General features: G+C 43.0%; 1 protein-coding gene across 3 annotated transcripts in view; it reads left to right on the top strand.

Annotated features, from left to right (window-relative positions):
* PRKD3 (protein kinase D3) overlaps nt 1-15,757 on the top strand; it is an 84,411-nt gene that overhangs the window by 58,030 nt on the left and 10,624 nt on the right. For all 3 annotated transcript variants that reach the window (XM_005296239.5, XM_065589192.1, XM_065589193.1), the window contains 5 exons: nt 3,362-3,414; nt 4,196-4,268; nt 8,087-8,193; nt 8,832-8,993; nt 10,196-10,294. In XM_005296239.5, coding sequence (XP_005296296.1) covers nt 3,362-3,414; nt 4,196-4,268; nt 8,087-8,193; nt 8,832-8,993; nt 10,196-10,294 — 494 coding nt within the window. The remainder of the gene's footprint in view (nt 1-3,361; nt 3,415-4,195; nt 4,269-8,086; nt 8,194-8,831; nt 8,994-10,195; nt 10,295-15,757) is intronic.

A 15,757-nucleotide genomic window follows, 5' to 3' on the forward strand; every position in this document is an offset into this window, starting at 1 on the left:
TATCATGAATGCATATTACAAAATCTTTATTGTAGGACTGTAAAATTCACACACGGCTTGGTGCATTTAATACAGATCATGACTAAAGTACTTCTTTTATAATCATAGAATTTATAATAATAGAATATCAGGGTTGGAAGGGACCTCAGGAGATCATCTAGTCCAACCCCCTGCTCAAAGCAGGTCAAATCCCCAGACAGATATTTACCCAGTTCCCTAAACAGCCCCCTTGAGGATTGAACTCACAACCCTGGGTTTAAGTATCAGGGGGTAGCCGTGTTAGTCTGTATCTACAAAAACAACAAGGAGTCTGGTGGCACCTTAAAGACTAACAGATTTATTTGGGCATAAGCTTTCGTGAGTTTAGCAAGCCAATGCTCAAATCACTGAGCTATCCCTCCCCCTTTTAATATAAACTTTAAAAAAAATGGGTTGTTACTTTAAGTGCAACTTCTTTAAGTTGGTGAGAAATCAAATACTGTCCCCCCTCATCCCTTTCACATCTGTAATGCCCCTTTGTAGTTACACACTAGCTATAAGGACAAGGAAGGGAGCCGATAATGGGCTGTAAATACTGCCAGTGGTGGGATGAACTCCTGCTGCACTGAAGTTGTTAAAAGGCAGAAGAAAGGCACCACCCTTCCTTCCTCACCCTTCTTCACACAGAGCATCAGATTCACTATCCCTGGTGCACTGAACACCAGATATTCCAGGTCAATCTCGAAGTGCCTCCTTAAAACCTCTTGGCAACAGCATTCACACTGTCACCCTGCTCAGGCTTATGCCTCCACACTTGAGTTCTCCCTCAATGCTGTCCACTGCTGGTGCCCACGTGCTCCTTCATCCGCCTATTGTGTCACTAAATTTGCAGGGAATCCTGGGATAAATTAATTTACCTCTGACAATATCAAATCCCTACCTTTCTATGTGGGTAGTGATAGCAGCAGCAGAGTGACACTCAGATGCTGCCCTCAATCAGTGAGTGAAGGTAGATTCTGAAAACAAAATATACTCTCAAATTCGTGTGATGCATATCTAGCAAACACCATATTGGTATTTAATTATGGTGAGGTATTATTTCTGTGAAATGTGATTTGTTACTATAGCTTTTTTACCATTCTTTAAATAAATATATATACTCCTTCTCAGCTTTAGCTCTAAGATACTAATATAGGCTGAAGCCTTTTTTGGTATTTAAAAAGCCAAAAGTAATTATTTGTAACCCTTCTGATAACATGATAAATCCTGGAAACCAGTGATTTTAGTGCATTTGTTAGCTACAGTGAACATCAGTCTGACCATAGATATTAAAATTGTAAGGGATATAGATAGGTAAGCAGCTACATACATGTATCAGATCACATGAAAAAAACTTAGAAATTTGTTTTCTAAGCACTGTTTTTCATATCTGTACTGTCGATTTAGTATTTTGGTTTATGTATATATGTAAGGAGCTTGCAGCTCCCAGGCGGCTTCTCTTAATTGATGAATCACTGACATACTACTGTCCCTCAAAAAGGATGGCTCTCTAGATATTTGTCTTAATAAATTAGAATGGCAGAGCTCCCCAGTGAGTGTAGCTTGACTTAGTGAGAGGGAAGGAGAACTGAAGGTAGATTCAGTATACTTTTATATCATATAGTTGTACACAGTATAGTTATAGCTGTGTTGGGCCCTAGATGTTAGAAAGTCAAGGTGGCTGTGGGTTAGGTAATATTTTCCATTGGATGAGCTCTGTGGCTCAAAAGCTTCTCTTTCACCAACAGAACTTGGTCCAATAAAATATCTTGCCTCACCCACCTTGTCTCACTAATTAACTTATATAGGCAGCTTCTGAGGGAGTACTTTGAATGTAAATTAATGATGTTATTGGGTAGAATAAGTTATGCTCTTAAGTCTCCTCAGATATGTGATCAGTGGAGAACTGTCAATCTATGTGTTATTTTTATACATGCAGCAGCTTATCTGGAAGGGGCCGCTAGTTGCCCACCATCCACCTGCATGGTAACTGGACTGATTTCAGGCTCTCTAAGCATCTCTATAGATGGGTGTCACATGTAGTCTTAAATAACTCCAGTAATGGTGATTTTACAAAGTTCCTCTTCCATTTAACTACTTTATCCTTACTGCAGTTTAGGCTATGTATATCTTGATGTTATTTTCTAAATTTCTTATAATTTTTGTTTTTCTTCTTGAACTCAACTGTTTCTTGGCCAGAATTGAATATTTTGTCCCAACTGAGGCCTAACCAGTCTCAAGTAGAAGAGTACAATCATTAGACATGCGTGAACCTGTAGAGGTTCTGGTGCAATATTCAGAGAAACCTAATCCCAGTGAGTTATTTGTTACCATGCCAGTTCTGTAGAGCCTTGATTTGAGGATGGAGCATTGATGGCAAGAGAGGAAGCAACAGGCTTTCTCTTTGTGCTCTGGAATTGTGTTCCTAGAGTTCAAGGCTCTTTCTGGTTTGACATATGCCTGACATTCATATTGTCCAGGGATTTGTTCAGCATAGTGTGAAAATTCACTTGGCAGATTAGTCTTTGTCCTTTTGTTGAGAAGCTTGACTCCAACCTGAAGTCAAAGGAAAAGGCAATTGTTGCTATGTTTTGTCTATTTTCTTGCCTTGTACATTGAGGTTAAACTTCATGTCAAAGTTGGGTCTCTGCTGAAGACTTACAGTAGAAATGTTGTGTGTTCTCAACTTCCATGTCTGCTTCTTTTACTTGAAGAGGTCTCTGATCAACCTTCCAGGTTTGCTCTCAAATTTAGCAGAATTATGTCCCCCTACAGCAGATGTACAAAACCAACATTTAGAATAGAACTCGCACAGACAATATTTTCTAAATTATCATGCTCGTCTGTATCTTGCTTGACTTTATATTTTCCTTCTTAGTTGCTTATATTTACCTACTCAATTACATATAAGTTCCTTAACTCTGCAGATAGCTAACAATTCCTTTTGGTTAAGATAAATGATCTGTTTTACTTTGTCACTTGATTACTTTTCTGTACCGCTACCAGAGAATTGCTGCAATTTACGATGTAGTAGGCAAATTACTTTCATCTTCAGTTTCCAGCTCCTGGCCTTGTACAAATTGTTCTAATCTTTTTACCTCTTTTCCCATCAGTTTTGGCATTTTACTAATCCCAAACTATTGCTTCACAAAACAAAATCCAGACCAGTTTGTCTAAATCAACATATGACTTTTGAGTCTGAATATATATTTTTCCTGCAGAACACCAGTGCACAGCTTTTCACCCTAGCTACATTGCTAGAAGTCTGTTAAATGATTTTTAACCAGTAACAAAACTTGACTTTTTATTCTCTTATAGTATTATATTTTCCTTCTTATTGCAGAGGAGTTATCTCTCAGCATCTCTGTTTCAAATTGCCAGATCCAGGAGAATGTGGTGAGTCATGTGCAAAAATGGTATTATGTACCCAAACTCTTTTAAAGCAATTGATAGTAAGAAAGAATGCTCATAAAACGGTCAAGGTAAAACACCTAAAGGTTTTACAGCCATGGAACTCTCTATTCTCATTAGGTACATAAAAGCAGTCTCCCTTATTGACATCATTGATATTTTGGTAAGTGTGTGTCATCATATGTAATACAATGACTAGAATTTCCTGAGAGAAAGTTCCTTCCCTTTTATTTCTTTTCCAAACTAATGAGAGACACACACAAAGGGAAAAATACATTTATAGGTGATGCAATAATACTCCAAATACTTTGGCTTAATTTTTTATATTTTCCTTTACTTACGGGCAGGAGATTTGAGTGAAAAATAATTAATGTTAGTAGACAGGTTTTTAACCTTTTGTTTGACTGTTTTTATTAGAACCCAGAACAGATTGAACTAACAGTGTGTTCTGGAATTTTTAAAAATGAGATAGCAGATATTCACCAACGTTCAGAATAATAAGTGTATGTTATGTATATATATCAGTTAGTAAAGAAAATGAATACTTTTCTACTGTCACGATAGTGTTAAATACAACGAGGCAGATACGACAACTTACAGCAGCTTTGAATCTGCCCCATAGTTTTAAAATTACCAAAGCAACTTTAATTTCAAACTATTTGTTAAAAGCATGATTAACAATTTAGCCAGTATCATTGAATCTCCAAATGGACATTCGTTCTCTGATTGCTCCTAATGTTTGTGGCTTATCTCTTTCATGCAATAGGATATCAGCTCTGTGTATCAGATCTTTGCTGATGAGGTCCTAGGTTCCGGTCAGTTTGGCATTGTATATGGAGGTAAGTTACTGTGAACTTTTGCTTTATATGTGCTCATGCTGGAGGTGTAGTTGGCTAGTGTACGTATATTAGCTACAGTCACATTTCATATATCTACTCATATCTGAGTTGTCCCAACGACATACAGCTCTGCTGTTGTAATCTTTTGTGTTAAAATGCTTAAGTTACAACATATTATTTGTAATGTGAAATCATGAGCAAATGAAATTCTGGAAACGAGACAAAATCATCGGAACAGTCTTGCTAGTTTTATTCCGTTTCATGTCTCCTCTTCCCAGAGCAGAATCGTAGAATATCAGAGTTGGAAGGGACCTCAGGAAGTCATCTAGTCCAACCCCCTGCTCAAGGCAGGACCAATCCCCAACTAAATCATCCCAGCCAGGGCTTTGTCAAGCCTGGCCTTAAAAAAATCTAAGGAAGGAGATTCCACCACCTCCCTAGGTAACCCATTCCAGTGCTTCACCACCCTCCTAGTGAAAAAGTTTTTCCTAATATCCAACCTAAGCCTCCCCCACTGCAACTTGAAATCATTACTCCTTGTTCTGTCATCTGCCACCACTGAGAACAGTCTAGATCCATCCTCTTTGGAACCCCCTTTCAGGTAGTTGAAAGCAGCTATCAAATCCCCCCTCATTGTTACCTGTTAAGACTCCACCGATCAGAAAGCAAGGAAGGAGGCAAAAGAACAGTAATTAAAGGTCAATGTAAAGAAAGAAAACATCCTTTCCATTTTTCCTTCATTGTCTACAAAGCATTGAAACTTTAATTCTTCTGTATATTAATTGTGCTATTAATACTCTTCTTACTCTGAAAATTTTGTGATGGAGATATAAGTTGATGGGCTGGTAGCTGTACACCAGTCTTGACAGAAATTTCTTTTGCTTCTGGACTCCATGGAAAGTGGTAACATGACATTTTGTGTAAGGATTCTCTTTTAAGGTGGGAGCGTGGGGTGGGAAAGAGAGATTGTGACAGAATTAGACAGTTTCCCCGTTTATCATTTTTTGATCTACTTCCATAATTACACTGTTCTTCATATAGAAACTCCTCTTGATGTTTAGTACAATTACTCCTTGATTCAATACTTATTTAAGCCAATATGTTTAATGCTTGTATGAAGCAGTTGTCCAAAATCTTTTTTAGTTCACTCCACCATTTAAAAATGCATGTATGATGTAACACATTTAAGATACTACAATCGCAAAGAAAATGGGAGAGCAAGAAAAGAGAATATAACCATAGTCTTATTTTTACGTTACGTTCTGACTGCATTGATCTATTTATTGCTGAGACAAAGTTGGGTGAGGTAATATCTTTTATTGGACCATCTTCTGATGAAGAGAGACGAGCTTTTGAGCTTACAGAGCTCTTTGTCTCCAGAAGAAGAGTTCTGTGTAAGCTTGAAAGCTTGTCTCTCTCACAAACAGAAGTTGGTCCAATAAAAGGTATTACCTCATCTACCTTCTCTCACTAATATCCTGGAACCGACACTGCTACACTATTTATTACCAACAGTTCACAGATTGGTTCTGGTAATCATTATACCATAAATAAGAATATTCTTATTCATTTTAAAATTTGGATCTACATCCTTCTAGTTTAACATGTAGTGAATAAAATACTTTTGGTTCATTTTTGTGTTCCCGTATTTTAGAAAATTTCACGTAGAACATCCTATTGGTTTAATTATTTCTAGGTCTGAGAGAAATTTTTGCTTTTTTTTCAGAATGTAGGACAAAATTTTGAACTTGTAGATACTGAAAATTGAATACATTTTGAAGTACACCTCTACCCCGATCTAACACTGTCCTCGGGAGCCAAGAAATCTTACTGCATTATTGGTGAAACTGCGTTATATCGAACTTGCTTTGATCCTCTGGAGCACGAAGCCCCGCTGCCCCGGAGTGCTGCTTTACCGCGTTATATCCGAATTCGTGTTATATCGGGTCACGTTATATCTGGGTAGAGGTGTATTGATATCTAGCTTTTATTTCTATTTGCCCCTCTATTCACATTACCTTTCATTTTTGAAAGGTGTAAAAAATGTTGTGGGGCTAGGGAGAAAATTTGGGTGATCTCTTACTGGTGTAAGATGTGACAGCAATACCATATTAAAGGGCTATGTTTAAAGCCATTTTGAACCCATTTACAGTATTTAATGTTAATCCTTCACCTGTGTGTGAGCACAGCTCTAGTCTGTTCTCCTTACTTAACCAAATATTGTCTCCTGGTTTGATGTTCTTTAATGAAGTCCAGTATCCAGAAGGAATATGTCTAGTCCACTGTTGACTTTATTTCTGTGGCATTTTGATATAATTTGATGTTTAATGGAGCTAGAACCTCTTCCTTTAATTTTATATATATATTTTTAACCCGTACAGGTGGCTACAATTTATGTCATTTTCAGAATTGCCATATGTCAACCAAGGGTTTTATTTGGTATTGATACTGAATGCCTCAAAACAGATCTCCTAAACTCCTTGGAAGGCTTTCAACCTTCATGCCATTTCTTCTATCAGCCCAGGATATATTGCAAGCTTTTCATTGTACTAGTTTTTTCTAATCTGATTTAATTATTTTTACTTTTCAATTATTGAAGTCTGGCTACTTTGTTGCCATTTGGAACTTCAGTCAGGCCTCCATTAAGTCTAACTCGTTTTGTCCAGTGGAAATAAGCCTTTTTTTAACCTTTTATTCATCATATAAATCTTTAAGGCAGGTACATTGTTATGTTGACTGCTCCATCCAACAACCTTCAGGAGCAATTACTAAGCCATGACCATCAGTACTGAATACAGAACTCCAGGTGAGGTCTAGCTAGGTTGTTTATATAGCAATAGTTTGACCTCCTTGTAGTATTTATCTAGCAGTGCACCGTAGTATTCTCTGTGCCCCTTACACTATAGCTGTGGACTTTTCTGTGTATTTTATACATTTTTCTAAAAGAGTTTTCAGCACTTTCACTGAGCAGACATTACCTTTTGTTTTTGTTACAATCTCATTCTAGATTTAATATTGATGTGTGTGTTAGATTCCTAAGGTCCTTCTGTGTCTGACCTCATTAACCTGCCCTCTTCATTGAGGGATTAATTCTAACATTACAGGAAACAACTGAGTATGGGTTGGGGTGCTGGGTGGGCAGCTGCCCGATCAGCATTTGAGACATCCTGTCCGTGTAGGGTATAATGTTTTCCATTGAGGTGAAACATAGCGCGCGCACGCACCCCCCCTCCCGCCCCCCCGGATCAGCCTGTTTTCCTTAACCGGTCATTTAGAGCTTTCAGATGGCAGCACACCTGCTTGGGGCTACCATATCCCTCTTCATGTAGACTATACCCTGTTGGGCATATGGCGTGCCAGCCAGTGAATTAGCTGGATGTGCCTTCTAGCACATTCCGGCAGACAGTGGAAGTAACCTTTTGCTGCTGGGACAACAGGAGAGAGGAATCCTTACAACTTTTTCCATCCCACCCTGAGCATCAGCATAGGATTTTATGGGTTTATGTGAGACTTATTGGCGCATAGGTCTTTTGCAGGTCATCTGCATGGGGTGAGTTTCACCTAATATATAATATCAATGCACAGATTGGACAGCAAAGCAACAGTCACTTTAAATTTATGCTGCAGAAAAATCCTGCATTTCAGGATTGAGAGTACTTACTGTCATAATTGCATTCATATCACAGTTACAGTTTTCAACTCAGATGTGTATTAACATTTATGATTGTGAAAAATGTACCCATTTCCACAAAGAGGGCTGTAACTTTGTTAAAGAATGATTTTCTGCTGTTTGATGGGTGGTGCTGCTTTTCTTTTAGGAAAACATAGGAAGACTGGAAGGGATGTGGCTATTAAAGTCATTGATAAGATGAGATTCCCCACAAAACAGGAAAGTCAGCTTCGCAATGAAGTTGCCATTCTGCAGGTACAAAATACATTTTAAATAAAATCCACATTTGAGCTTTGCGTCCTGTCAAAGGAAAAGATTTTGTGCTTATGTGGCATGTGCTTAAGTGCTTTACTAAGCTGGGCATAAGACCCAACCCTTGAAAACTGAGCCCGGCTGTTAGAGGGGGCATTGAAAGACAGGGAGTCTGTGAGCAGCTGGAAGCAGAGTTGTCAGCTTATTGTTGGCAGCTGTCTACTTACTGCCAGCACAGACCCAGGGAGAAGATGTACTTAGGCTTTCTGGGGCCTCCCTGAAGCAGCAGCTGAAATTCATGTGACTTCTGTTCTGTTGATTGCATGACTTGCCCATCAATCCATACAAACATTTTGCTCTTTTCCTTTATATTTGTCTGATTGTATCGTACACAAAATTGTCCACTTCAGATGTTTCCTTTTCCAGACAAAAGTAATCTTTAATATTGGCAATTGGCACATTTCATTTGTTAAATCTTGCCACCTTGAAATGCCTTCTGCCTGATACCCTTTGTTTCTAATCCCTAACTCTCCATTTATATATGCTTTCTGATTTTATAGCTTAGTATAAGTGTAATTTTCCTACTGTTCAATCAATGCTGTATCTCTTTTGTTCTTCATGTGAATGTTGTAACTCTCTAGAATTTGCACCACCCTGGGATTGTAAACCTGGAATGTATGTTTGAAACCCCAGAACGGGTGTTTGTTGTGATGGAAAAGTTGCATGGAGATATGCTGGAGATGATTCTTTCTAGTGAGAAAAGTCGGCTGCCAGAACGAATCACTAAGTTCATGGTCACCCAGGTTGGTATTCCATCTCTGTTTGCTTCTGTGAAGAAGAGGGGCCAGATTTTGGTTTCTTAAACTGGTGTGAGTAGAAATTAGCCCAAGGTATTGCCTAGATTCAATCATTATTTAAAGAAGACAAAGCTTTAACAAGCGACAAAGAATCCTGTGGCACCTTATAGACGTATTGGAGCATAAGCTTTCGTGGGTGAATACCCACTTCGTCAGATGAATGTAGTGGAAATTTCCAGAGGCAGGTATAAATATGCAAGCAAGAATCAGTCTAGAGATAACGAGGTTAGTTCAATCAGGGAGGATGAGGCCCTCTTCTAGCAGTTGAGGTGTGAACACCAAGGGAGGAGAAACTGCTTTTGTAACTGGCTAGCCCAGGGGTTGGCAGCATTTGGCACGTGGCTCACCAGGGTAAGTACTGTGGCGGGCCGGGCCAGTTTATTTACCTGCTGACGCGGCAGGTTCGGCCGATCGCGGTCCCCACTGGGCCAATGGGGGTGGCGGGAAGCGGCGCGAGCGAGGGATGTGCTGGCTGCGGCTTCCCGCCGCCCCCATTGGCCCGGGACGGCGAACCACGGCCAGTGGGGGCTGCGATCGGCTGAACCTGCCACATCAGCAGGTAAATAAACTGGCCCGGCCAGCCAGGGTGCTTACCCTGGCGAGATGCGTGCCAAATGTTGCCGACCCCTGGGCTAGCCATTCACAGTCTTCGTTTAATCCTGAGCTGATGATGTCAAATTTGCAAATGAACTGAAGCTCAGCAGTTTCTCTTTGGAGTCTGGTCCTGAAGTTTTTTTGCTGCAGGATGGCTACCTTTAAATCTGCTATTGTGTGTCCAGGGAGGTTACCATATACAGAAACCTGTAGGAGAACACTTCAACCTCCCTGGACACACAATAGCAGATTTAAAGGTAGCCATCCTGCAGCAAAGGTGTAATTGGTTATGTTTTAAAGGAGACACCTCAAATTAAGTTTTCATAACGGTCCATGTGTGGTATAAAAATATTCAAAAACTGCCTTCCCCCAAACAAAATTAACAATTGTGATTTTGATCAGGGGAAAAAAAAGCACTTGCACAATGTGAAAGCACAGCAAATTGGAGAAGTCTGTACAGTTCTAAATTATTGTACAACTTTGTGTGTCTGATCTTTGGTGGTTAGACACTTACAGTCCTAATCATTTTGAAAATACCTGTCCTCCTTTTGTAGATACTTGTTGCTTTGAGAAATTTACACTTCAAGAATATTGTGCACTGTGATTTAAAACCAGAAAATGTACTACTAGCATCAGCAGAACCATTCCCTCAGGTGAGTGAAAATTTAACAAATGTTTCATCCTAAATCACTGTTCCACTAAAGAAGAAATATAGAATTTAGAGCTTAAAAATGATCCGTCATAGGACAGTATTACTGATGTTTTCACCCAAAATATAACTAGAATTATGTGAGCTGCCTGTATTGTTACCTTATGATTTATCTATGTATTTTGTGTACTGATTTATTGAATAAGTATAGATGTTCTTCTTTGAGTGATTGCACATGTTCATTTTACTTCAGGCATGTGCCAACCGAGTGCGCCAGAGTCAGAGATTTTTCCCTTACTGGTACCTATCAGGGTGGTGCATGTGTTCTCATGCTGCTGCACAATGATATAAAGGGCAGAGCTGCCCCTGACCCTCTTCAGTCCCTTCTAACCACCCAGGATTGGCAGGGTTGCTAATCTCTTTTTCAGGGATTTTTTTCTTGTATATAGTTAGTGTAGTTATCAATAGTTAGGCCTTTAGAGTAAAGTTTTATTGTTATTTAACTTAGTTTTGCTTAGATTGTCAGTTCTTGCTTGTTCTGATTGCCAACTCCTGGTACCTGGGCTTTAAGACTTGCATTGGCTGTGAGAAGTCTGGTAAGTGACCCTCACTGCAGCAGTCTAAAGTGCTTCGGTGAGGGTCACATCTGAGACTGTTCCCATATCTGTAGAAACTTCAAGGCTTGGACCAAAGGGGTGGACATCAAGTACTTCTGCCTCTGTCAGAAGTGCCCCTCCAGACATTGCGGAGACTCTGTGCTATTCCCCTTCCCTGGTAACAAGGAAGAAGCATGGACAATGTGTCTTGAAAGAGCCAGCCTCCTCCAAAAGATCGAGATCACTGGTGCTGTCTATCAGCAAGCAAGCTGGAGGGCAGTGTAGAGCCTCTTTGGGGAAGAGGTGCTCCTGGATACTGACTTTGTCTAACCCAGGGTCATTGACTCCGGTGCATGCACCGTTGAGGCTGACCTCTGCAATACAATCATCAGGAGAATCTCTTGGTACCAGTGACGCTGGAGGCAGATGCCACGGTGTGAGACCTGCTACACCTCTTAGTACTGCATTCTTCAGCAGTGCAGGAGACAAGTCGTCTGGTACCAATTGAGCCTCAGGCTTCATCAGATGTACCTGCAAGTAAGATTGGTACTGTGTCTGGCTTCAGACTTCCAGTGCTTGCTTGCCTGGTGCCATCAAGAGGCAAGCCAGCATGCTGTCACCAGTACTGATGTCTCTGGAGACATAATACTGCACATTGGCACCGTGTGGCACAGCATCTTTCTGGGCAGGCAACTTGGTTCCTCCTTGGAGTCTAAGGTAAGCTCATGTGCCTTTCGCTCCAGGGCTAGAAGGCATTTCTCACCTTTCTCTAGAGGATTCAGCTCCTGGAATCTGGCAGAGGTCCCATGGTAGTCTAGGGATCTGGATCTTTGGGCTCGTAGAGAGTGGGGTCCTATACCCTACCAATGGATTTATGAAACTCATGGGACTTTCAACTCACCATCAGATCCTCTCTGGTTCTCCTCTCTCTAGATCCCCAAGCAGATGATGGGATAGTTCCCATAAGGAGACTCAGGATGTTACCCATAGTACCAAGGCTCATACTGACCAAGAGCATCCTCATATACCAGAACCTCCACCTGGGGAGGTACAGGAAGCTCCAGCTCAGACTTCTTTGCATTCCTCCTCATCACTTGATGAGGCGGTGATGTCTGGGGTGTCATCGCTTCTTTAGGATGACTAAAGGGCCTACCATTTGCTAAAGAGGGTTGGTTTCTTTCTGGACATCCAGGTCAAGGTGGTTCAAGAGGGCTCCCATAGACTGGACATACTGAGGACAGCAGGACCTTCCTCAGTGTCTCTGTCTGTAAATCATACTAGAGCCCACAAGATTGTAGTGGCAAATGCTTCTCTGCCATCGACAGCCAAGTGACTTGAGTGAGGGTACCATGACCCTTTCCAGTGCTATGAATATTTCTACATCCATCCCTCACTGGGTTCCTTGGTTGTCTCAGCCATAAATGAAAGAGTGCATCAGGGATGGCTATCTTCTATCCCAAAAAAATAAAAAAGTGAAAACAGAAGACCTTTTTGGTAGAAAGATTTATTCCACGGCTGGCCTGCAGTTTTGTATCTGTAACCGTTAGGCCTTGCTGATTCTCCCTCTGGGACAATGTTCTGAAGTTCACGGACAATTTACCAGAGGATGCCAGGCAGAAATTCCAGTCCATCTTGGAAGAGAGCAAACTCCTGGCCAGGACCTCCCTCCAAGCTGGATTAGATGGAGTGGATTCTGAGCCAGAGCCATGGCAACTGTAAACGATGTGCAGGTTTTCATGGTTTCAGTCCTTGGGTCTGTCGTAGGAAGTCCAACAGATTATAAAGAATCTCACTTGTGAGAATCCTCTTCTCTCAGTAGATTGATGAGAAGCTTCGCAGTCTCAGAAATTCCAGGGCAACGTTGAAATCATTAGGAATTTACACTTCATTCCCTAAAAAGAAACAGTTTTGCCCTTAGTCGTGCCAATGATGCCCACTTTTCATGGCTAGACAAACCAATCGTTTCAGTACTCCTGAGGGAATTCTGCACCAAAAAAATAATTCTGTGCACAATATTAAAATTCTGTAAAACTCTGCATATTTTAATTTGTCAATAAATAAATGTGGAGGCTCCAGCCTGGCAGTGGGGAGCACAGGTCACTGTCTGCATGGAGGTGGGAAACCACCCTGCAGCTTCCCCACCCCTGGGGACATGGACTTGGCAGTGAGACTGCATCTGACCCTGACACAGGACATCTGACCCTGCCTCAGAAACACCCCGCAGCCTGCCCCTCCACATCAGGTGCACCAAGATAGTGAGTGGGACAGAATCTCTCACGCCTAGTACTGGCCCCCAATCAGGGTGTGGGGCAAACAGGCTCAGCCCATCAGGATCCACGTTTGGGGGGGGTCCAGGTGTGGGGTGAGAGGGTTCTGTGTGTGGCAGTCTGGGTGTGGACAGCTCAGTAGGGAATGTGGGGGGGATGGGACTGTGCGGGATGGGGGGGGTCCAGGTGAAGGTGGTTGGGGCTCAGTGGGGGGTGGGGCTCAGCGGGGGGGGGTCTGGGTGTGCAAGGCTTGAGGTGGCACAGATGCAGGGGGGTGGGGGTTTGAGTGTAGGGGGCTCAGCAGTGGGTAGTCTGGTACAGGGGTGGGGTCTGGATGTAGGGGAGAGGGGCTTGGCGGATGTCTGGACACAGGAGGGTTGGTGTGGGAGGGTTCCAAATGCAGGGGGGTAAGGCTCTGCAGGGGGGGTGTTGGGTGCGGGGGGTGGTGAGGCTTGGCAGGGTGGGGGGTCCGGGTATGGGGATCCAGATGCTTGGGGGGGTTGGGCAGCCGGGGGAGCAGCTCCCTGCGTAGTGACCCTTCCCTGCCACGGCTGAGAACTGTGTGTGGGGGTAAGGGGTGCATGCAGTTGGGGAGGTTTCTGGGGATGGGTCTGACTCCTGGCCGCTTCTTGCAGGGGACGAGGAAATCCTGTCCTTCCCCAGCCCAGCTGGGACTAGCCGCTGAGCCCAGCGCAGGGTAGGAGCCACCGGCTGGGGTGCCCCTGTGATTTACCTTTCTGTCTGCTGCTCCGGGTTCCTGCAAAGACAGGCCCTCACTGGGGATGGATGTGTAACTGCCTTTGTGGCTTCCCTTTGTTTTCCCCGTCACAAGTAATTTTTCTGTGGGGAAGCAAAGAAATCTGCAGGGGACATGAATTCTGTGCGTACTCAGTGGTATAGAATTCCCACAGAGTAATTCCAGAAAAATGGTAGGAGGAAACCTCCACCTCCTTGCTTTTCTTCTTTGCTGGGTTCTTCTAGACAGCCTGGAAATTCCAAGGAGTCTATTTGACTGCCTTGTCAACAACAGAATACCCATTGTGTCTTGGTCTGATTTCTCCTATCCCTGTTTTTTCCAGCAGATGCTAGGTTATCCTGGTTCTGTTGAACTTCACATAGCTTTTCAAAAGTGGTGAAGTACTCGTGAATGCAACCTGTCTCTTTGTATGCAGGACATAACTGGTCCTAGCTGAGGCTTCATTGAGTGGAGGGAGGTGTTGGGGACTCTGAGATCTTTCTATGTTTTTCTAACAGTTCCAGATTGTATTTCTTCTCCTTCTTCTCCTCCTCCGCCTCGGTCTTTCAGCTCCATGACTCTCAACTTCTTGCTGCCTTAGCTCCACGGCTCTTCTCTGGGTGGCTTCAGCTTAGGGTTTTTAACATTTTCTAACTGCCACTTCTGGTATTAGCATCTATCCTTTCTCTTTTTCTTCTGCCTCCAATCTGGCCAGCTCTCATTTTGCAGTTGTTTACTGGCGCTTATTTTTATGCTTTGCTGTTTGCTTATTTCGGGTAAAGAAAATAAAAACAGAAAACAACAAATTGTAACCTCTCTTTGACTGGTACGCTGCCCTCAACTTGAAGGATACCTATTTCCATATTCCAAGGTCACAGACGGTTCCTCCATTTCATAGTGGACAAACACCATTTCCAATTTACAGTGCTACCCTTTTGCCTCTCATCGGCTCCAAGGGTCTTCACAAAATGTATGGCGCCAGTGGCTGCTTACCTGAGACGTCAAGGAGTCCAGGTCTTCCCATATCTCGATGACTGGCTCATCAAGGGCAGGTCCCGGGAACAACTACAAAGGAGCCTTGATCTGGTGCGTTCTACCTGCCGCGACCTGGGCCTGTTGATAAATGAGAAAAAAATCCATCTTAAGGCCAGCTCAATGAATAGAGTTCATCGGGGCAGTTCTCGACTCCATGTGAACCTCCTTTCTTCCGGAGGCTCACTTTCAGGCCATGTCGGACCTGGTCTCCCACGTGAAGAACCACCTGCTCACCACGGCTCACACCTGCCTGCAGTTGTTGGGCCACATGGTCGCCTGTACATACATGGTCAGTCATGCCCAGCTCCACCTCCAGCCTTTGCAAGCGCGGCTGGCATCAGTTTACACCCCCAGCAGACACGATCTAGACCGGGTAGTCAAGATGCTGGATCACATCCTGTCGTCCCTAGAGTGGTGGTTGTAGAGTTGGAGAATGTTGCCTTTGCGGCCCCGTCCCTGTCGCTGACCCTAGTCTCAGATGCTTTGGTCCTGGGCTGGGGAGTGCATCTGGGTGAGCTCAGCACTCAAGGTCACTGGCTGTGGGATGATCTGGCCCTTCACATCCATGTCAAGGAGGGAGCTAAAGGCAGTTCATCTGGCCTGCTAGGCGTTCTTGCCCACCTGAGGGACCAGGTAGTACAGGTCTTCATGGACAATACCGCTGTGCTGTATTACATCAACAGGCAGGGCAGAGCCAGGTCGTCAGCCCTTTGCCAAGATGCTCTCAGCCTTTGGGAATTTTGTGTGCCGCATGCTATTCATCTGATAGCCGCGCACCTGCCCGGAACCAGGAAAGTGCTGGCACATCACCTCAGCAGGACCTTCTTGTCTCG

The sequence above is a fragment of the Chrysemys picta genome, chromosome 3 (assembly GCF_011386835.1).
Source record: "Chrysemys picta bellii isolate R12L10 chromosome 3, ASM1138683v2, whole genome shotgun sequence".
NCBI classification, from domain to species: domain Eukaryota; kingdom Metazoa; phylum Chordata; order Testudines; family Emydidae; genus Chrysemys; species Chrysemys picta.